Here is a 21,308-nt window from a genome sequence, read left to right as displayed (position 1 = left end):
TAAAAGTTTAACAGTGCATCAGTTGTGGACTTAGATTTGGAGCAACACCGTGTAGGTTGGAGGTCATACTATTACAGGGTAACATAGAGTTGTGTTGGTGTTTATGTCTGAAGGGGGGAAACCCAGTATTTTAGTTTTTTTAGTCAACTTGTTTTTTGTTATTTCTACGTAATGACTGAGGTGACAAAGGATTGCTAATTTGATGAAACAAAACAAACAAAACACAACAAACCTTTCTTTAGACCCAGCAGAGGTTCGTTTATCAACACCAGCATTTAATATCACCCTTATTTTCATTTGAACAGTAAAAGACGAGGAATACTTAGCACAGTGTGTGTTAAGAGGCGTAAAGTAGTAAAGTATAAATAAAACATTCTTATAAAAATATTTCTTTCACAAAATATACTCTCAACTAACATTTTTCAATCAAAAAAAGACAATGTGTCTGAGTTCATCGACTACTCCCAATAATGATACATCACGTTGTCGAATGACAACCATCATCAGTACTGAGATCACTGGTTCTAAAACGATAGCATATGCAGACTCCCAAACTAGCAGCAACAGAGGGGGAAAATGTACGTGAGAAAGTCATGTTGTCATGGAGTCAACAGGCCGAATGGGCCAAAGTGTTTCAGTAGCGTAATGATCGATTTCAGTGTTTTGCTACCGCTGTATGTCGTATGTAAGGATGCTGTGTAGCAAGACTACTTGAACATAGCTCATTTTCAAAAAAGAAAAGAAAATCAGTAGTTTTGTCTTTAAATAAATTATTTTCCTTTTGAGTGTCTAACATCAAGAGTTATTAAATAGTCCCGTCACTGCTAGTCCACTGTGACTTGTTTTTTTTCCAGTGAATATTTCTCCCATGAGAGGACTTGGAGACAGTACAACTATAGACTTACTGTACATGCATAAATTAGTGTGGCATGCTGTCCATCTGTCCAGCAGTCAGTTGTCTTTGAGACAGCCCTGGTATCATCCTCTACAGAGTGCCAGCCAACCTGCCGCATACGAACCCCATGGCATTGCGAATCGGATCCCATGGACTGGACTGAGCTCAAAGAAACTGCTGGAGAGCTGAACACTTGCAGCTTTTGTCGGCTCCAGATCTCAAAATGATTAGAGTCGGTTGATGAATGTCTACATATTTCCAGATGGAGCTAAGCATCCATGTGCAAATGGTGAGCAAACTTTCCCCTCATCCTCTTCCGTCCGTCAGGCACGAAACAAGCTGGTTGTGTCCATACAGTGCTGTACGTCCATGATGGAGGATGGAAAGGAAAGTGAGTGTGTTGTTTATATTATTTGCAAGTGTACACCTCTGTCCTCTCGCTGCAGGTGTTGCACTTGACGTAGCAGCACCAGAGGAACTTGCAGTTGCACTGCCAGACGCGCGAGTATTGGTGCGTGTTGTAGCCCCGGCCGCAACACATCAGGTCGCACCCGCTGGTGTGATGCAGCAGCGTCTTATTGCAGACCCGACCCTGCGTGCCCACGCTCCCCGTCACGTGGTCTGGCTCGCAGTAGTTGGGCGACCTCTCGATGAAGACCAGGTCCGAGTCCATGGGCTTGCGGTAGGAGAGGGGCTTTTTGATCTTGAGGAAGGCCGGCTGCTTGTTGCGGCGGGCTTTCACAGGCTCCACGTGTAGGGCCTGCGAGTACTTGTCCTTCAGCGCGTAGCCCAGCTCCCGGAACTTGGGGAGCGTGGTCCAGCAGGTCTTGGTGGTGCAGGACCCGGACACTCCGTGGCACTTACACTCCAACCGCATGTTTCTCTCCAGGACCTGGGGCATAGAAAAAGTCGGTTATATACTGTAGGTACATATGAGTGAGAAGACACAAAAGGGCTTAGAGCGCTCAGGAGGTTGTGCAAACAATATTACTCAGGTGCTCATCTGTACCGGGTGAAGTGTAAGTCCAAAAAAAAGAGGAAAAAGCAGAGGCACTCTGAGATTTGGGATAAAAATATAAAATGGCTTTAATATAACATGGCAATTCTGTTTAAAAACACATGGGCCTATGCGCTGCGGCCCTATTGGCCTTCATCAGTGCCCATATGTTTATCAAACCACACTAACTAAAATGTGCAAAGTCTTACAATTGTAGTTGTACAACTCTTTAACAGCTTTAACATTTTGTATGTGTTTCACATGTCAGAATCCAGAATCCAGCATGATGATATTTTTAGGTTCACCTAGACCTGTGGTTCTCAAACTTTCTCAGACCGAGGACCACATATTCGCCTCAAGACTGTTCAGGGACCACCTGTCGACTGAACTGACAGTTCACAGGTTCTAATTTGACACTGCTAAATTCCAAAGCAGATCACTTACCTTTTATTCACATTAAAGTGATGAAAATAAGACTTCAGCTGTGTTTAGCTTTGTAATTTTGTTACAAATATAGTCTACTGTTAGCTTGTCTTAGAAAAGGAGCAATCTCCTCACGGACCACCTGAGCTCTCTCGTGGACCACCTGTGGTCCCCGGACCACACTTTGAGAAACACTGACCTAGACTGAAGGAGCTGTATCAAGGCAGTAGTAAGGAGTCAAGTCTACTGCACCACCTAAACAGCATGTGAAGTACAGTATGCAATGGAATATCGGACTCTCTGATGTCTTGAAACTACCTCTTCCCTGGTATCCTTCACTGAACTTGTTGCTTCTTGTATCTAGCCTCGCTTGATGTAAATGAATCACTTTGCTCTTTGCCAATTACTTTGATTTGCATGTATAAAGAAGTTTGGAGGAGGAGGAGGAGGAGGAGGAGAGGGGGGTGGGTTATCCCAACGGAGGGCACTTTTAGCCAAAGAGAGAATGGAAAGAGAGGAGACACAGCCAACTGAATGCGTGTCTCAGTACACCAAGTCCACCAGAAGGCAGTGCAAGTCAAGTCAGTCTGATAAGGTCCTCAGTGAATACAAGCCGCACAAAAACACTGAAGTGAAACGATCACGCAACGTCTGAGAATGGGACGCTTGGGAGAGTTGTTGTGCAATGAGTCACTCTGGTGAGGCGGCGGGGTGGGGTGGGGGGGCTGATTCACCTCTCGTTACGCAAACCGACAAGGATGCCTTTAGTCTTTTTTTTTTTAACTCTCATCCATCCAACACACTGCCTACTACTGTGCATTACACAAACACGGCTTCCTTGGGGAATTCGTTACGACCTGCTGTGGGTATATAACGGACAAAACAATGAATATCCTCCTCCTCACATTGAAATGACATGGCACAAGGCTGGCGACTGAGAAAATGCCATCGTAATCCGCTGTCTGACAAATGAAAGATGAATAGCACTATAAAATGGTCCACAATGTCTGGATTAAGAAGTAATTACTCTTCCACCTTTGTGTATCTGTTTTTTATTCTTTCATCTTTAATAGTCATTTTTGTGATATTTCTATGCACTGTGTAATTAACTGCAATTAACTAGATAATGATGTGCTTGAATGTCACAAACGCTTATTGCTTTGTGATGGAGTAGCAGTGAAACAAGCCGTAGATTGTACAAGAACAGCATTACCTAATGCTTTCAAACAATCCCCTTGTTTTTTTTGGCTCGCAGACGGTAGTCGGTAATTGAAGACGAACACTTAAAACTACTTTGGTCCTGAAAGGCTGAGGGCCTTCTTTTGACTGGCTGTTTAACTGTACCCTCAGTGGGCAAGGCCTTGGCAGGGAGATCCGACTCCCGAGCATGACAATCGCCAAGCCATGCCAGGGTCAGGACTTAACCGCTACACTCTAATCCATGGTTATTGTGATACAAATACTTTCCGTCGTGTTTCCTTTTACTTCTGTGATTATAGCCGAGACTTGGGTTTTTTAACATCATTCATCGATCAACCACTAATTGCCAGTTTTTTAATCTGGTATTTCGGAACCATTGTCTCCTACTATTGTTCACTCTATTGTGTTTATTGAGATGTAGCCTAGTCTTTCGGGGCAGATGTGATCGCTGGTGATCCGAATCACAGTTTGCTGGAAAAAAACTTGATAACTTTGACTCTGAAGAGCACACATGTGTATGGAAACGTCCTTTAAGTCTGAGGAAGACGCGTATGTGTCAGTCACTTTGTGAACTCAAAAAATGAGGAAAAAGTTGAAAAACTATCCAGAGTGCTCTGGCAATCCTTGCGTCCGGTCAATGACAAATTAACCAGTGTAAAATTCTGATTCTGCAGTCCTCAACCATGAGAGGCACAGAGGGTTGAGCGCAAACAGACATCCTTCTTCCCACATCATAACAACATTGCTGTGATTACCGAGAGTCTTCAGTTACAGAATAAACCTGAGTCATTACCATTTTCAACAAACATATATCACGGAAAACCATTCTGGAAATGAGAAAGTGTATATGAAGGGTTCGTTGCAAAACGTTGTGTCCACCATTTTTGACTTTTGCATTTTATTATTGGAAATGACTGTTCAGAGGTCCTATAACCTTTTTGTGAATTCTTGCCATTCAAATATTTTGGGAGCATACTTTTTAAACCCATATAAAATGCATTTTGCAATGCAAAGAAATGGAATGCCAAATACAAGATCTCAATTTCCAAACATTCTACAAAATGGAGATACACCGTTTTGCAAATAAACCCTTCATATTTTCCAGCTGGACGTGTGCACGTACCTTGCGTCCCACGTCGTTGTTGTGCAGGTTCATGAGCGTGCGGGCGTTCTGCTTGATCTCCCGGGCGTCCATGAAGAGCTTGCTGAAGCCCAGGCCGTAGCGCACATCGGCCGAGCAGCCGCCCCACTTCCAGCCATCGCCGTAGAAACCGTAGAAGCCCTGCTTCTCCTTGTCGCAGCTGCAGTCGCTCAGGTTGCCCTGCGTGCAGGCCGCCGTGATGGCGTGGGCCACACCCGCCGCGATGATGGCGTACGTGAAGGCGGTCTCTTTACTTCCTGAAACAGAGCCAGGCCCCACTTTATTATCAAAGGCACATTACATACAAACATGCATATTGTACAGTACAAATAGCCTATACAACTTTCACATTTCATACAAACATGCCTCACAAAGACAAAAGCAATACAATACAGTAGCCTTCAACAATACAGACAAATTCTGGTTTCATCCACTATACCAGGGAATAATATCATAATATAAAATCAATGATGCATAATAGATGATTTATGACGTTGTATTATCTGTTAAGACAGAAAAAAGTTAAAAGATGAGCCAGCCAATTAAGTGTCCATGTGTTAAAAGTATGATGTGTATTGCTTTGGGTAAGAACGTCTATATAACATACATGATACTGTTACAGTTTATTGAACATCTAGAAAATCATATAACATATTGTGTTATGTTCATCAGGTAATGGGTGATGTCAGGGGCCACGCCCCTTTCCAGGGAACATGCTGGGGGTGTTTAGGGCTGACTGATTGTGTGAAAGCAGGGGAGCCATGCTGTGTTTTACTGCTTTACTCTGCCATAGGGCTGTGACAAAGTCCTTATCAAAACAAATGTTCATAAACCATTCTCACATTGAAACATTCTTTCAGTTGGAAAGCATACAACAAGTGTACAATATACTGAGAATAGGTTTTGGAAAAATCATCTGACTTTTAGTCAAAAACGACAAGAGCCATTAGTTAACTATTCCTCTACATAACCATTTCTACTTTCAGTGTCCACACATCACATTGACCGCACAGCTTATAGCAGCTTCTTGTCATAATACTAACAAGCAGTGTGTGTTTAATGTTATTTAAAAGCGCGGCCACATCATCCTAATTGACAGGTGACATGACAGGTGATAACGGCGTGTGAATGAGGAGTCTGTTGAGGAGGAAACCGTATTGATCCTCTAAGTGACTGATACACTTTGTGTAATCAGCGTGCCAAGCTGAGAGCTCTCCCGTCTTGATGCTGAGGTTATCTCTGGCTCTGCTCTCTCTCTCCCTAACTAATCAAACATTTGCACATGCTCCTCCTCACAGTTTCCTTCATAAGTTCACTCAACTCAATTCCAAACTTTCCACTCAACTGCTAAGTAACGTTAAGAGACATGACTTGGTCTGTGTCTCATTTACGTGTACACAGTTACGTCCAGGACCACCGCTGGGCATAAGCAGAGTAAGCAGAGCGCTTAGGGCCTCAACCACTTTGCCCCCAAAATTCGGGCCTCCCAAATTGATATTGACTGGTAAACACATTGTTATTATTATTTATTTTTTATTACCAGTCATACTTATGGCCTCCAAAACCTTAGAAAAGGCCCTGGATACGTCTCAGGCAATGACACACATACACACACGCACGCACGCACGCACGCACGCACGCACGCACACCATCCCAGTCCATTGTATCACCTCAGCAGTGCGTTAATCATGTAAAACCCTGTTTTCATGGTCATTATATGACATGCGGGCCGTGTCTGAGGAGGCAGAACTAGGCATTCAGCCAAGATGCACATCCAGGAAAAATACTTGCTTCAGGTGCAAGATTGAAGAGAAAGTCAATAAAGAATATATAACTGTCAGCACTTGACTCACGCTCGGAGAAGGGGTTTGAACCTGTGTGCCTTTCATGACAAAACACTTATGGTGTCGAGCATGGCTTACTGTGTTTTCTCTGCAAAAGCAAACCCAGCCAAAAACGTTTTGGGCTTCACACACACTACTATACAACTTGTGCTACGTACTCCATTGCACCAGCCACTTACTACTACTACTACGTGGCACATGAGAATAGTTGGTCCACACTACGCAGCAATGCATGGTGTACTTTGTATATCAAGCTATGGATTGCAGTTTGACTACTGTTTGTGATACAGACAAGGGTTGACAAGGAAACCTCTACAGTAAGAATATATCTGACACATTAACACCTGATCATTAAGTAAGAAACTATTCTAAAATTAAAAAATCTCAGCAACTTATCCCTGTATTGTTACAAGTATATTACACAACGACTTGGGCCTTCTGCTAAGTATGAATTGAATAGAAACAGATGTTAATGTTGGTACAATGTCAGACATAAGAAGGTATGCCACTTTGGATTAGTTTCGTAGGCTGTAGTTAAAGGAACACATCATTTTCTTGCAGCTTGTAAGAACACCTTTGCAAGAATAAATCTAAACTTTCTGAATAACAAGCATTACAAGACATTTCACATACTGTAATTTGGGTGAACGGGAACGCCACCTTTGTGTTACAATACATCACCTCCATGCTATTATTTCCTAGTTCAGTGTCGAGCAGAGGTGTAATAAGTAAAGGTACACATACTCTTACAGCATCTCTATCCCATTAAGTACACTGCAATAGCTGGTGTATAAACTATACACGATCACGTACTAGTGTTGTAATTACTAAGTAAGGACAGTCAAAAAGATGAGGCGCACACAAGGCTTGCAGGTTCAAAAAGTGTATTGTGGCCGACAAATTAACAAAAGAAGTCAACGGAAAATATCCTGAGCTACAAACGTTTCGTACGTAGTCCATTATCAATGTCTCCAGTAGCATTACTAAGTAAGAGCACTTGTACTTGTAAGAGCATGTAGCACGTCTACTGTCAGAGCATTTCTATTTGTGCTTTATACACCTCTGATAGTGAGGATATTCTCCCAGGTTTGTCAATCAAAGATGACAGATGGAAGTCTGGATGTCTGCTTGACACCTGTCTGCCACCCCCCCCCCCAAACCTCATTATTTCCCCAACAGCATGGTAACGAGTCCAAGGCTCTCTCTCTCTTCCCTTCCCTTCTGTCATCTTCGAATGATCTGTAACTTATACTCGTGGTAAGAGGCAATATTCTGGCCACTAAAAGCCTCAGAAGAGTTTGTAGAGATAAGCAGCAAAATAGCGGCGGCGCCTCCAGAGACCTGCTGCCTCAATGGCGTGGAGCTCTTTCACACCAGGGCCAGGCTACTGCTTCTGGGATACTGTACCTCCCTCGCCGAGCATGGCTGGATTGGACATATGGCATACAGGGCATTTGCCCAGTGGCCTGTCTGTGGATGATGTACAGTATGTTCTCTACATGTATTCTGTTGTCCAGTCTTGCACTTAAAATGTCTGCATGTGTACGTACTGTCTATGTCTATACTGTATATGTCCATACTTAAAGTATGTCAATGGGAAAGTAAGAAATGTAATTTAACATTCTTTGTATGACCAGTGCATGTAAAGAAATTGACAATAAAACCGACTTGACTTGACTTCATTTTGGCCTGACTCTCTCCCTCAGTGGTAGCCTATCAGTCCTCATGGCTGTTATCAAATCAGGCCTCTCCGGGATGGTCAAATTTAAATAAAGCATGTTGGCTGTCTGTTATGGTCAAATAGCACAAATTAGATGCCTGGTGGACCGGCTTGGGTTGAAAATGCCCGACTTGATTTGTTGTCCCTGTACAGCCCTGTACCTTTGCTCTGGCCAAACAGAGTCAGTGTACTCTCGCTGTTTAGCAGGACAGCTTTTCTGCCCCAGCCCCTGTGAGGGCAGAGCGGTTCCACCTGTCTCACATAGCACATTAAGTTTGTGCAGGACATGAAGGTCCCCAGTCACGTTAAACCAGAAAGAGGAAATGCCTTCTTTTAGGTGTGTAAGCAAAATGTGGTGAAAATGTGTTTCCTTATAACCTTTTTGTTTTTATAAAAAAAATACTTTTTTACTTGTTGACAACATCTCCATCTCATGTGGCCAAGATTGAGAAAGTATTCAAATGGACATCACCATGCATACATTTTGTCAACAGGACAAACTTAGCAACAGCATTGTCCTCAGCAGACAAGAAATTGCAAAGTGACAGACAGCAGTATTACTTGATGGTGCTCAAATAGCAGCTATCACTGTCTATCTGGCCTGAACCTGACCCAAGCAGAGACCGAGCGCGAGCGGCCTGACAGGCAGCCCAGCTGCGATCCAGGGAGCTCTCGAGCTCTCTTGTACACGTCTGCGCGTGCTTCTATGACCCCAGGTATTAAACAAGTGCTCATCTCATCCAACAGATATCCAAGGCATGTGGGAAGGAAGCTCTAGGCGCTAGGTGCGTTTCACTCTCTCGGCTTTACCTTTGTGCCAAGTTCCCATTTAGACTCCTCGCCAAAAACTGCTTTGCAAATGTGTCAGAAAAGTGGTTATTTCAATGGTGCTGTCTGCTATTCATATCATTTCAAAGGTAATACACGTGGTAATACAAATGGCCGTACCAGCATATGTGTGTTTTAGACAAGGTTAAAAGGTATAACATACCCACTTTCAATTCTTTCCCGAAGGCGGTTCTCTCTCCCAGCGCAGAACAATTCCAGCGTCCGTTTCTGAATTGGTACTGACATTCGTTTATTCCCATCTGGATTCCTTCGCCAATGATTATAATGGCATCGGGTCGACCTTGGCAGATGATCCGCTGTCGAGGCGCCAAACCGGGAATCTTATTACATATAATGCTTGCTCCCAGGGCCATGACAGAAGAGAAGCCACTGTGATAGATCGAGATAAGATCATATCAGTGACAGTGACAGTGACAATGTTGTATCTTGGTAAAACTTTTTCTAGTTTCTATTTCTAGGTTTGGCACTGCTTAAGTGGGTTCATGACTACTGAACGAGATACTGAAAGATTGACGTGTAGCTTTACGCACGGCCACAAACCCACAAAATAGAACTCCATTTGCTATAATTTTTTATGTTACCAATGTATTGACTAAATTCGACAAAACTATCATTTTAATTGTCAGAAGACACTTTCCGGAAGCAATATCTCCACTCACAACCTGTCCGCCAGATGTGCGCGGCTGCTGCTCACCTGGTAGGTTATACCTTTACGCAGGGTGGGACATACAACAGCCTAGATGTACAGCTGTTATACGTCTTTAAAAACTCCGTACATGTGGGAGAACGTGATAAATTTGATGTAGAAGTAGCCTACAGTTTCTTTTAACATCAGTGGGTAACTTACACCACTACAAAGTTGCGGCCACCTCACTCTCGCTTCCTGCCACGAGAGTCAGGTGAAACCGTTTACAAATTCAAACTTAGCCTAATGTAAGTATTTATTTAGAACTTTTACAATATTTTAATCAATAATGTATAGACTGGACACTCACCCAATTTTCAAGTAAATAATTCCAAGACATAGAAATATGCGGAATATCCATCGTCGCGTTTTTCTGCACATGATTATCCTCACAGTTTAACGCGTGCGAAAAACCAGGGGCAACTTTTTTCACCTAAGTAAATTCATTGTCCAAGTAATGTCTGATCAGTAGTTTGACAATCCATTTAAACACCACTTCGTAGTTCCCATAAAACGCCGTGTGCTGTATCCTTTATCCCGGGGGGTTGTGAGTCTGATGGTTACTCGTCTGGCTTCATTGCAAGAGTGAACAGGTACAAGTGGAGATGGGCTTGAGCGGCGCAGACGACTGTGTCACTTCTGAGTTCTATATAAGCCTCCTCACTGACAGGGGCGTGTTTTGGGAATAAAGGAGATAGCTGCTATGCCTCTCACCCCTGATTTCACATGCTCGTTAGTGGGACTGGGGTGACTAGAGATGACCTGCGATAGCCTACTTCACCTAAAGTGTGGGGAATGTTTAGCCGCTAACTAATCACTAGGCCTACATTACTTTTACTTACAGGTACTCCAACGTTTCAGTAGTGCTGATTAATTGGCCAATTAAACGTTAAGCGATTTCCCTTTCCTGGGCACCGAGAGTAAAGGGCCATGGGAGGTTGACCTCATGACCTGTGGCAGTGATTACTAGGCCTACCTGTAGCTTTACAGCTGCAAACATCACATTCCCATTCCGCCAATAAGTCGTTTTAGAACTAGCCTAATTCAATAAAAAAATGTCTTACCTTTTAATCCTTGTTTTTTGTGCAAAATCTACAGCCTGAACACTATTCACGAGGCCTCATTATGTTCGTTGACAGAGTGCTTTAGACAATGTCAAGCCTTACTTTCAGTTCTGTTTTAAATATGAGCCTCTGGACATAATCGCCAGGTAGATAGATGGAGAAAGGCGCGCTCAACTGACATCTAAATTGCGACCCCTTTGCATGTCTAAAACTTTACAATGGCGCCATCTCCTGGCCATAAACGCAGTACTGCAAACTGACCAGTTACTGAATATGACCATTACAGAATGGGGATTTGGATTTGGGAAGATTCCACTACATTGCTGCTATTGAGACGTTCAGTGTTGTTGAATTGATGCGAGTCCTTATGTATGTTACATATTGCCAGTGCCACCTGATCAGCTCGAACAACACGGCTAATAGTTTATTCAGGGGACGTTTGATTTGTGGTTATATCTATTCAGATGCCACTTAAAAAAGGTTTATTCCCAAGTGCAGCATTCTTGTGCGCGCGCACTTTTTTCCTTTTTTACCCACGCATATACTTAGCCTGTGAATTGGTAGCCTATTGTTGCCCAGCGAAATATAAAACCCACTGTTTCGAGTACAACAGGGGAGTAATTGTCCTTTACAGCTTGCCGTACTTAGTGTCAACAAAGCGCTGTCAAGAAACTGAAAGCCGAGGAAGTCGGAGCGAGCCTCTTGAGGAGAGCACTGGACTAGGAATTCTCGGCTAGAATTTGATGACAGAGCATACACATCGCAAAATGAACCCTTTAGACTTACCTCTAGATTGTCTAATTACGATTTTCTCATACTTACATGACGAAGACCTAATCACAACATCACATGTTTGTAAGGTACGCCAAATGTTTTCAGTCATAACGCGGAAGTGATGGGTAGGCGTGCACAGCTGAAGTTATATGATTTGGGTAGGATAGCTCTGCGTTTTATGACATTAAAATGCCCACAGCATCGGAAGAGTAATATAATACATAATGTATAGTATATATTATGTATAAGAGTAATATATTATATAAACATGGTCATGAGAAAACCAGGGAGACTTTTCCTTAGGAGACAGTAATTTGGCCTATGCCTACTGTCAGATAAACACCTGTAGAGCATAGATTTTGAAATGGTTGCTAATCAGTAGTATATTTTGGAAATCTTTAGGTCACTTTTGTTCAGTTCAATTCTGTGTAGGCCTATTTGCCAGACACATGTCAGTCAGACAGTATTGTCAAGACAGACTGTGACAATCCAACAAGAAATACTCAAAACAGTGATAATAAAATACAAAAATGAACAAAATGTAAAGATATTTGTAATAAATAATAATAATGTAATAAATCATTTCATCCAGTGCACTCTCAGCCTGGATGTGTACCTTGTGCTACTTACAGTCGGATTTGAGAGTGCCACCATGATGTTGGAAGAATCATCCAGACGTTGTGTAAACTTAAACATGGGGTTTCTTAAAAATGCATGAATTGTGCTTACTCCTACAGATACAAACACTCCCTCCTCTGGGAGCCTTAATTAATATGTGTAAAGCATCACTGTATGCAACTTGTAATTTTTGCTTGCTGGCCTTTTTCTAAGAGGGTGGTGTGTAGTATTCTTTATATTTTCTTACAGGCTCAATAGTGGAAGATAACTGACCAGTGCATGGACAACCATGATTAAAATAATGTTTAAAAACCCTTTAATTCACAAATTGTTTTAGAATTGAGATGGTTTTTAGAACCATGAAGGTGGCATGTGAAACAATGTTGAATGCAGCGTTAAACCTTAACTTGGTTCCCTTGTCAATAGGCATGGCAGGAGGCAGCGGAGACCCCTTGGCTTTGGCGGTGAGTATATCCCAGTGTTTACCACACTTACTTACTTCTGGGACCCCATTTTGTACGCTTATATTCACGGACCCTCTCATCCCATCCTCTAAACAAGCAACAAACACAAACAGAAGCAACAAACAACTAGCCAATCGCCCTGTCTTTCATTCATTCATTCATTCATTCATTCATTCATTCATTCATTCATTCATTCATTCATTCATTCATTCATTCATTCATTCATTCATTCATTCATTCATTCAATTACTAATCTCTTTGTCTGTTCCCTCACCCTTTATTCTTGTTTCCCCAACCTGTATTGTGTTTTAGAAAGATGTGTTTGCAGCGATGGGGTTTTTGCAATATTGCCGGCTTCCTGTCCGGCATAGACAAGCAGAGCTGGAAAAGCTACTACATGCGGCGTGCCCTACTGGAGTTGAAAATGAAAACCGGGGCGTCGGGTAGCGACTACAACTGCCAAAGCCTCAGAGGACACAACGGTAGGAGCACCTAGAATATTGATATGTGTGGTCAAGGCCAAGGGCGGATGTAGCCACTTTGGGGCCCTAGGCAAAATATAAACATGGGGCCCTCAAAAGTCATTCTTTTAACATGTCACCAATTGGCATGGAACGAGCGAAGGTGTCATTTTAGTCTTTTGTCTCATATAGGTATATCTTGGATTACTTAACAACACAAGTGACACATGAAGATCAGGCCTACTTTTTTGTGTGTGTGATAGTTGGGGGGGCCCTATGGAGGGCAGATTTGGTCAGGGCCCAAGGCAATTGCCTAGGTTTGACTAATGTAAAGTCTGCATCTGGTCAAGGCAACTGACCAAATCATCCTCAAAACCTGTAATGTAATGGGAACCCAGTGGGGAGCGCAGGGCAACTTACCTGCTTGTTTACCACTGTTGGTGGGCCTGTGCTAGTCTGGTCCTGACCATCCCATAATACTACCATTTCATTTCGTATATAGTTGTGGAAGTTGTGTGATCTGACGCGATTGCAGGAAGCGGGAAGTTTGCACTCAGTTATGAGTTTGAAATGATTGGACAGCTCTCACCCAATCGCCGACAGTTACTCAACAACAACATAGCGCAGACCAGAGCCATTGGCGCAGACGTTTTCGTCATCGTCACAAGCGTCTTCCCCCTTTCTCCCCCACATGGGGCGCTTATTCGCTCATTGGCTGTTTTCTGATTAGATTAGATGGGGGGCGTTGTGATAAAAATCTCACCGATCTGATACTCCACAGAGCAAGGCCAGACTACCGTAGTGGAGCCAATCCTTTGGTGGAAGTACGTAGGATGGCTCGCGAGGCTAGGCCTGTGCAGGGTGAAACTATAACTTTAAAGTTCAAGTTTGTTTCCCTTGATTTCTTTTGGTGTTTCTTAAAGCCAGACAGATGACTTTTGAAATGACTTCAGTTTTGTGTCGCATCTGTGATCCGCTTTTTTCCCCTAAAAAAATGAAAACAACTGCATGAACATCCTCCATGACAGGTGGTTGATTCCATACTTTTTTGCCAGGGGTTGTATTACACGACAGGATGTTAGGTATATAAAGTATCTCATGTATTGGGCAATATGGATTTATTCATAGGAAGGATTTCCGGCGCTGCGTATTTGGCTGGTACCAGTGTCACCTCCGAGTTCTGGAAGGAATCTTCTATAGTGTGCAGTGCCTCCAAAGATGGGACTGTGATCGCCTGGAATGTCCAGAAGGCAAGTCATTTCGCCACAATGTTTATCAATGAACAGTGTGACACAGTAAAGCATAAAGATCCTATGTCTCTCCTGCCAGTATGGTTGGGCAACTTGAACCAAGACCAACTACACTATGTTGCTTCAACAGAAAAGTGTAAATTTGTTCATTCATTCTGACGTAGCTCCACAAATACACAGCTAATGTACTACTTAGGTGAAAGAGCATAATTAAAGTACACTGGTGTAAAATGAATCTGAATGAATCCCTTGTGTTGTCTTGTCTTCCCAGGCTGAGCAGCTGTGGTCCAGTCCAGTGCAGAGGCCGCTCTGTGACATTGTTGTGGATCTGCAGAGTAACGCTGTGGTCACCGTGGACGACAGGGGAATGGTGAAGTCCTGGGAGGGTTCCACAGGTCAGGAGATGGCCTCCTATTCCACTGGCGCCCCAAGGAACACATTGTATGCATGCAACATCAGTGACAAACCCGTCATCACGGTGAGTTTGCGCTCCATCTTTAATATACTAAAATCATTTGTAATGGCCCTGCCGTGGCCAACCAGTAGGGTACTCGTCTACCATGCTGCCAATCCGGGTTCGATTCCCGGCCCGGGTCCTTTGCCGACCCCTCCCCATCTCTCTCCCATTGGCAGCCTGTCCATCTCTCAAACTGTCCTATCATCAACAAAGTTGTGAAAGACCAAAAAAGACCGAAAAAACGATGACTATTTGGTCTAAAAGTGTTTGATATTAGAGATTTTAGCCTTAAAGGTGCATTGTATGGTACACAGAGTAGGTATTGCAACTATGCTCCTCATTGAAACTGTGCTGCCTATTGCCACATTTGATCTTTTCATGAATATTTACAAAGTAATAAACTAATTAGTACAGTAGGTTTCTCATCTAATAATACATGTATTATGACTGGAGATTCAAAATGGCAGACCATGGACCACCCCTTTTTCATGTAAGTCATGAATACATGCAATTTGAAAGTCGTGGTAAGTATTCATCGAAAAGGTAACATCTGTGAATGGCCAGCATGAATTCTGAAAATAAACTACTGAAAATATTACACAGTGCACCTTTAAGTTACAAGCAGCAGCAGCAACACATTATACATTCTACCAATTACTGTACAATTTATTGTTCTATTCCATGTGACTACAAAGGCAATGTTAATTAATTAAACATTATTGCTTTGATCATTTTGTCTCAGGTGGCTTCTTCACCATCTGTTTACCTATTTTGACTGTTATGATTGGATATATTATCCCCTTTGTGCCGAGCCTACTGTCACCAAAACTGTAATGGCTATGTCTTAATCTATTACTGATGGCTCTCTGTAATGTCATAGTAATGTCGTTATGATGTAGTTGAGCACTTTCAACAAGTAGTGAATTAGGCCTGCTGGCGCCCCCATCTGCGCAAAGAGGCCACAGGTCTGTTAACCGTGTACTTTGCCATACACCACAACGCAGATTCACAATAGCAAACATCTGCATGTTTTTCCTAGGTTGGCTCCAGTAACGGGACATTGCACACCTTGACAAGCCCATCACTGGCAAAGCTCTCCAGCCACGTGGCGTTTGACTCCTTGACTGGACTGGACTTAATTCTGTCATCGCCAGACAAGAAATGGATTTTTACGGCTTCAAAGAATACTTCCGTTTTCAGTCCAAAGGTTTGAAATCCCTTTTCTAGATTTTTCAGTGTATTTGCTTAAGCACTTACAGTGTGTTTGTTTCAGGATTTACTGTGTTAAACCATAGAAAAATAAATATTCCTATTGAAAAGACATGGCCTTTCATTCACATTATTCATCACTGTAGACTTCGACCCTTTATTCACATGAAGTGTAATTGAAAATGTAATCAATAATTCATAATCGTATCTTCACTTTTGAAGATTTTTTTTGTCTTTTTGACTTTATTCATGACAGTGTAGTGAAGATGGTGACAGGAAGCGAGTTAGGAGAGAGAGATGGGGTAAGGCGGGCAAAGAACCCGGGCCGGGAATCAAACCCGTGTCGGCCACATAGTACAGTGTTTTCCAACCTTTTTTGTCTTGCGTACCCCCTAAGCATCTTAGTTGTGCCATGAGTACCCCCTAATCAATTTTCTATATAATTTTCTCAGTCCTGATGTGGCTGCTCCATACATTTGCTATAATAATAACACTTTTCCAAGTACCCCTGCAATGTGCTCGCGTACCCCTAGTGGTACACGTACCCCTGGTTGGGAAACACTGACATAGTAGACGAGGCCACGGTAGGGCCCGTATCTTCACTTTTGACAGATGGCTTCATATAAATGTTTTTTTTTTTTTAAATCTCTTTTTTCCATTTTGTTTTGTTTACCTGCAGGTGTTCCTGAGTGAGAGTTTGAGTAGTGGGCCTGAGGGTGAGGGGCCGGTGAGCACTAGCCTGCCGTCCTCTGCCACTGGCTGCTTCGCGGCTGCCTTCGTCCCCTCCCATCCTGCCAGGGTGGCAGTGGTGCACAGCGGGCAGCTCTCGCGGACCAAACGCCTCTGTGTCTTTGACATCAGCATGAAGATGATGAAGTATGAGGAAGCACCCTTTGGTAAGTGGCCATATCGGGGGTGGGGGGCATTGTGACTCAGTGGGCTAAGGTGCTGCCACATCGCCATGAATCTGGAAACATGGGTTCGATTCTGACCTGATGTAATTTCCCGATCTCTCCATGACACGTCCATGGGTGTATCCCAATATGTGTCCTTGCCTCCTCCACTTGTGCTTGTCTCCTCGCCCCGCCTCCTGGCCCCTCCTCCGTGGAGAAAACGATAAAGTTTCCCAGCTGTCAGCCTCGCCACAACAACTTTTGAGGGACTGTTTTTCATTCACCATCCCAATTGCAAATGAGAAAAAGACTTTACAATTGAGCTTTTGCAAGATATTGAAATATAATGCTGTTGTCAGTGATGTCATCATGACGAGAAGCGAGTGGAGGAGGCAAGTGGAGGAGGCAAGGTCACATATTGGGATGCACCCCATGTCTCTAGTGGGGAAACTGTATTGTTTTCTCCATGGAGGCGGGGTGTCACGTGACACGTGAGGCGGGGTGTCACGTGACACGTGAGGCGGGGTGTCACGTGACACGTGAGGCCACAAGCACAGGTACAGGACTGGAGATTGGAAAGAAGCCACATGTGAAGATGTTGTGTGTGTCAATGTCAACGGCTACGTTTACATGAGACATTTTATTCGGAATTAACTCCATTTAATTCTGAATAAAGCTTAATTCCGCTTTGAAAACATCATGTTAACACTTCTTAATTCAGAATTAAATGAAAGATGAAAGGAAACTTGACAAAACTATTTAATTCGGAATTATAAATTCGGAATTAACACCATCATGTAAACGTTGCAATTTTGTGACAGCCCAGCAGGTGGAGTCCTTTGAGCTGGAGCTGCCGCAGGTGTCCGGCGTCCTTCTGCAGGCCAGAGATGGCAACACCCTGGTGGTGGCGGCCGGGAGCCAGCTGAGGGTCTACTCTCTAAAGGGAGCCCTGCTGCACAGCATGGAGGACCACACGCAGCACATCTCCTCACTCTGGGTGGTGAGTAGTACTAGGGGTGTACTTCACACAGCTGCCACGATTCGATATCGATTTCTTAAGGCAGCGATTCGCTTCTTTTCGATACTTCAGATTGCCCCACAATACGATACGATTCTTTTTTCACTTCTGTTATGTTGCACAATTAACAACAAGGGCATTGGGCAGGGGCCAGCAATCCGATTCTTTTCGATACTTAAAGGGACAGTTTGGTCAATTTCAACATGCAGTTGTATTGCTCACGCTACCCTTGACTTGTCAGTACCTGGTGATGCCACATTTTTCGGCTCAGCCCTTTCCGAGATATGAGCAATTCTAATGGGGGCAGCGTTTGTTTACATTTTTAAAAAATGAAACATAGGCCAACTCCTAATATTTTCCCAAAAGGTACTGCTGTTTGCTAGTTGTCTGCTGATGTTTTATAACCTTTTGGATGTTTTTGGGAATAAATAAAAATGTTTTTTTGAAATGTAAACAAAGAGCTGCCCCCATTACAATGACCAGGATCTCGGAAACGGCTGAAGAAAAAAAAAAAAAATCTCAGGCACTGACAAGTCCAGGGTAGTGTGAGCATTACAACTGCATGTTGAAATTGACCAAACTGTCCCTTTAAAGGGACACTGTGCAGGAAATGGTCAAAAAGGGTACTGCAACTATGCTGCTCATTGAAACTGGGCTGCCAATTGCCAAATTTGATCTTTACATGAAAGTTTTCTAAGTAATAAACAAATCTTTTTTAGTACAGTCCAAGTAGAGTCATTTTTGCAGCTAAAAATGGCTATTTTTGGAAATTCAAAATGGCGGACCATGGAGAAGATCCCCCTTTTCATGTATGAAAAGTGCAATTTTCTCAGTCATAATGAATACTTAGAATTTGATGGTGGTGGTTAGTATTCATGAAAAGGGTAACATAAGTGAATGGGCAGCATGAATTATGAAAATAAACAACTAAAAATCTCACACAGTGTCCCTTTAAGAATGCCCCACGATAAGGTGTGATTCGATGCGATTGCACAGCAGATTACATTCCATCCACATGGCCTGCTTCAAAAGAGAGATGTGCTTGTAATTTGCAGGTTTCATTTCAACGTTTTTAAATGCATAAACATTTGTGCTCTGCGTTGTAGGACAGTTTTCGTGTTGTGACTGCCTCTCGTGACTTATCTCTGAGAGTCCTGACCTGGAGTCAAGACAACGAGAAGGGTCTCCGTCTTGATAGCCGCTACCACCTCCTAGGAGGCTCCCATTCAATGTCAAGGTATGTCTGGCAAAAGCCATCTATCTGTAGACTCTGGTGCAATTGGTGCGTGTGTGTGTGTGTGTGTGTGTGTGTGTGTGTGTGTGTGTGTGTGTGTGTGTGTGTGTGTGTGTGTGTGTGTGTGTGTGTGTGTGTGTGTGTGTGTGTGTGTGTGTGTGTGTGTGTGTGTGTACATGTGAATACTTGAATCCTGCACTTGCTCTGAATCATCAGCTGATTGCATATTTTAGCTTATTTTTTTTCATATCACATTAGTTACACTGTTAATATATCTTACATTTTGTGGGCATCTGTGAGTTGCTTCCAAACATCATCTCTCTCTATATATATAGGGACAGTAAAGCACTCTACTCTACTCTACTCTATTATAGATGTCTACTTAGTGTCACAAAAATTCCTCAGTGGTATGGTCAAAACAATCATTTTATTTTGTTTTGTACATGTATCGCATTGCCAATGTAGGTATTTGTCAATACACATTGTGCTACTGTCTGAAAGGCCACTAGGGGGCATTAAGGTATTGTGAGTGGAGAATAATCTTCCAGACAGGCTCACAGAAGGAAAGCCTAACGCCTTGTACTGTAAATACAACTGCTGTCTGTTTATTTGTTTGTCTGTTTTCAGTGGATTCACCTTTGTGACATGTGATGACATCAGTATTGTCGGATCAGTTGAAGGAGTAAACGGAAAAGATGTCCTGAAAGCCTATACCTTCAACTCTTAATGAAGAGAGTTTTTGATGACAAAAAGGGACACTCCATGTTCTTAAAAATGGTGCATATGCACCTCAAGGTATAAGAAGTAATTTTTGATATCCAAACCAAACCATGCTTATTGGCTGTTGGGAACAAAAAGCCACTTGGTATGAACATCCAGCAGATTTTACCACTGAAATCATTGACGACATCTGTAAGATGTTTGGATAGGGCACCAAATGGGAATTGGTGGTGGGTGATGTAAGGTTTACGGCCAAACTAAGAACTTTCACCAATATTTTATTGGTAGTTGTGATTACACAACAAAGCTGTCATATTGTTGCCTATTTGTTTGTAATATGTTGTTCACAGATTATTTTGAGAGTTCTTTATTTTTACTGTTAATTGTTAATAATGTCAACATTCAATGAACCTGCAAGCGATCTGGATAGAGCATGATATGTCGGATGTTGTGATGTCAAATTGCTATATCATGAGCACTTTCACACACAAACATCTAGTTAAGATTACATAACAAAGGCGTTTAATTGTCAGTTTGTAATGTATTGTGCACTAGTTTGAATTTAATACAGTTTGCATTTACTGTAAGTTGTTAACAATGCCAACATTCAATCAATGCCAAACAATACCATAGTTGTTGAGAATAGTGCATGAAATGGGACTATTGGGTGATGTAATGTTTTTGGCCAAAATATAATGAGCACTTTCACTAGTTTGTACGTTCTGAAGATTACATAACAAGGGTGTTGGATTGCCTGTTTATTTTTTTTTAATGTATCGTGAACACATTACACATGTTAGTTTGAGTGTTCTTTTTTTAAAAACTTTGTTTACAGTCAACCGTTTACAATGTCAACATTCATTCAATGCAATATTTGTACAGTTTCAAGCTTGATTGTTTTCCTGAGACCGAGGTATGCCTTGTACAATAAACAAAATATCAGTACAAAAACAACTGAGCAGTTCATACAAAAGTACCAGTATTTTCAAAACGGAAATGGCACAAAAATAGGTATTTCAAGTTGCTTCATATTGTCCCAGAAGGATGTTGAGCTTATTAGTTTGGCTCTAGCAGCTACAGTTCTTCAGAGCTTATGGGTCGGTCACAAAAGGTTCTGGCGTGTCACAGGAAGTCTAGGCTGGTCCAGACTAGTTAGCAGTAGCTTGGTGTCTGTACAATGAAAACAAATCCGTGATCCATGGCTCCATGGAGGATTTCAAGATACAACGGGAGCAAGTCATTTTCTGCACTCCTGCCCTTTCCTGTGGCGTCCAACTTCATGACATGAGGCTCGGCATCATCTTTAAGTCTTTCTTCAATATCTTGCAAAACATAATTCACAATTCCTGCTGTCATTTAATCTGAACTGGTTGGGCTCTGCCGTGGCCAACT

At 42.6% G+C, this 21,308-nt stretch overlaps 2 protein-coding genes across 2 annotated transcripts; one reads left to right on the top strand and one right to left on the bottom strand.

The window, feature by feature from the left end:
* Positions 1–292: 292 nt before the first annotated feature.
* LOC134457579 (protein Wnt-7a) lies at positions 293–10,249 on the bottom strand. Its single transcript, XM_063209582.1, has 4 exons — positions 10,065–10,249; positions 9,212–9,438; positions 4,639–4,913; positions 293–1,787 (listed from the first exon to the last, which is right to left on the bottom strand). Exons 1-4 carry the CDS (start codon positions 10,133–10,135, stop codon positions 1,305–1,307), a joined length of 1,056 nt encoding a protein of 351 aa, XP_063065652.1. The 5' UTR covers positions 10,136–10,249; the 3' UTR covers positions 293–1,304.
* A 1,268-nt stretch (positions 10,250–11,517) lies between these two features.
* On the top strand, positions 11,518–21,305 carry fbxw12 (F-box and WD repeat domain containing 12). Its single transcript, XM_063208043.1, has 10 exons — positions 11,518–11,678; positions 12,637–12,674; positions 12,987–13,156; positions 14,264–14,385; positions 14,657–14,863; positions 15,882–16,049; positions 16,731–16,947; positions 17,766–17,944; positions 19,069–19,199; positions 19,824–21,305. The coding sequence occupies exons 1-10, from the start codon at positions 11,562–11,564 to the stop codon at positions 19,921–19,923; spliced, it is 1,449 nt and encodes a 482-aa protein (XP_063064113.1). The 5' UTR covers positions 11,518–11,561; the 3' UTR covers positions 19,924–21,305.
* Positions 21,306–21,308: the final 3 nt, after the last annotated feature.

The sequence above is a fragment of the Engraulis encrasicolus genome, chromosome 10 (genome assembly GCF_034702125.1).
Source record: "Engraulis encrasicolus isolate BLACKSEA-1 chromosome 10, IST_EnEncr_1.0, whole genome shotgun sequence".
Classification (NCBI taxonomy): domain Eukaryota; kingdom Metazoa; phylum Chordata; class Actinopteri; order Clupeiformes; family Engraulidae; genus Engraulis; species Engraulis encrasicolus.
The sequence above is the reverse complement of the archived record's forward strand: the minus strand, read 5'-3'. Positions and strand labels throughout refer to the sequence as shown.

What these genes read in the sequence shown, in the direction of transcription:
- LOC134457579 (XM_063209582.1), bottom strand. Translation starts at nt 10,135, where the DNA reads ATGTGCAGAAAAACGCGACGATGGATATTCCGCATATTTCTATGTCTT. An exon ending in ATTATTTACTTGAAAATTGG is followed by an intron (nt 9,439 to 10,064) that starts GTGAGTGTCCAG and finishes GATCTATCACAG; the next exon opens with TGGCTTCTCTTCTGTCATGG. An exon ending in ACAACGACGTGGGACGCAAG is followed by an intron (nt 1,788 to 4,638) that starts GTACGTGCACAC and finishes TCTATGCCCCAG; the next exon opens with GTCCTGGAGAGAAACATGCG.
- fbxw12 (XM_063208043.1), top strand. Translation starts at nt 11,562, where the DNA reads ATGACAGAGCATACACATCGCAAAATGAACCCTTTAGACTTACCTCTA. An exon ending in CAACATCACATGTTTGTAAG is followed by an intron (nt 11,679 to 12,636) that starts GTACGCCAAATG and finishes CCTTGTCAATAG; the next exon opens with GCATGGCAGGAGGCAGCGGA. An exon ending in ACATCTCCTCACTCTGGGTG is followed by an intron (nt 17,945 to 19,068) that starts GTGAGTAGTACT and finishes TCTGCGTTGTAG; the next exon opens with GACAGTTTTCGTGTTGTGAC.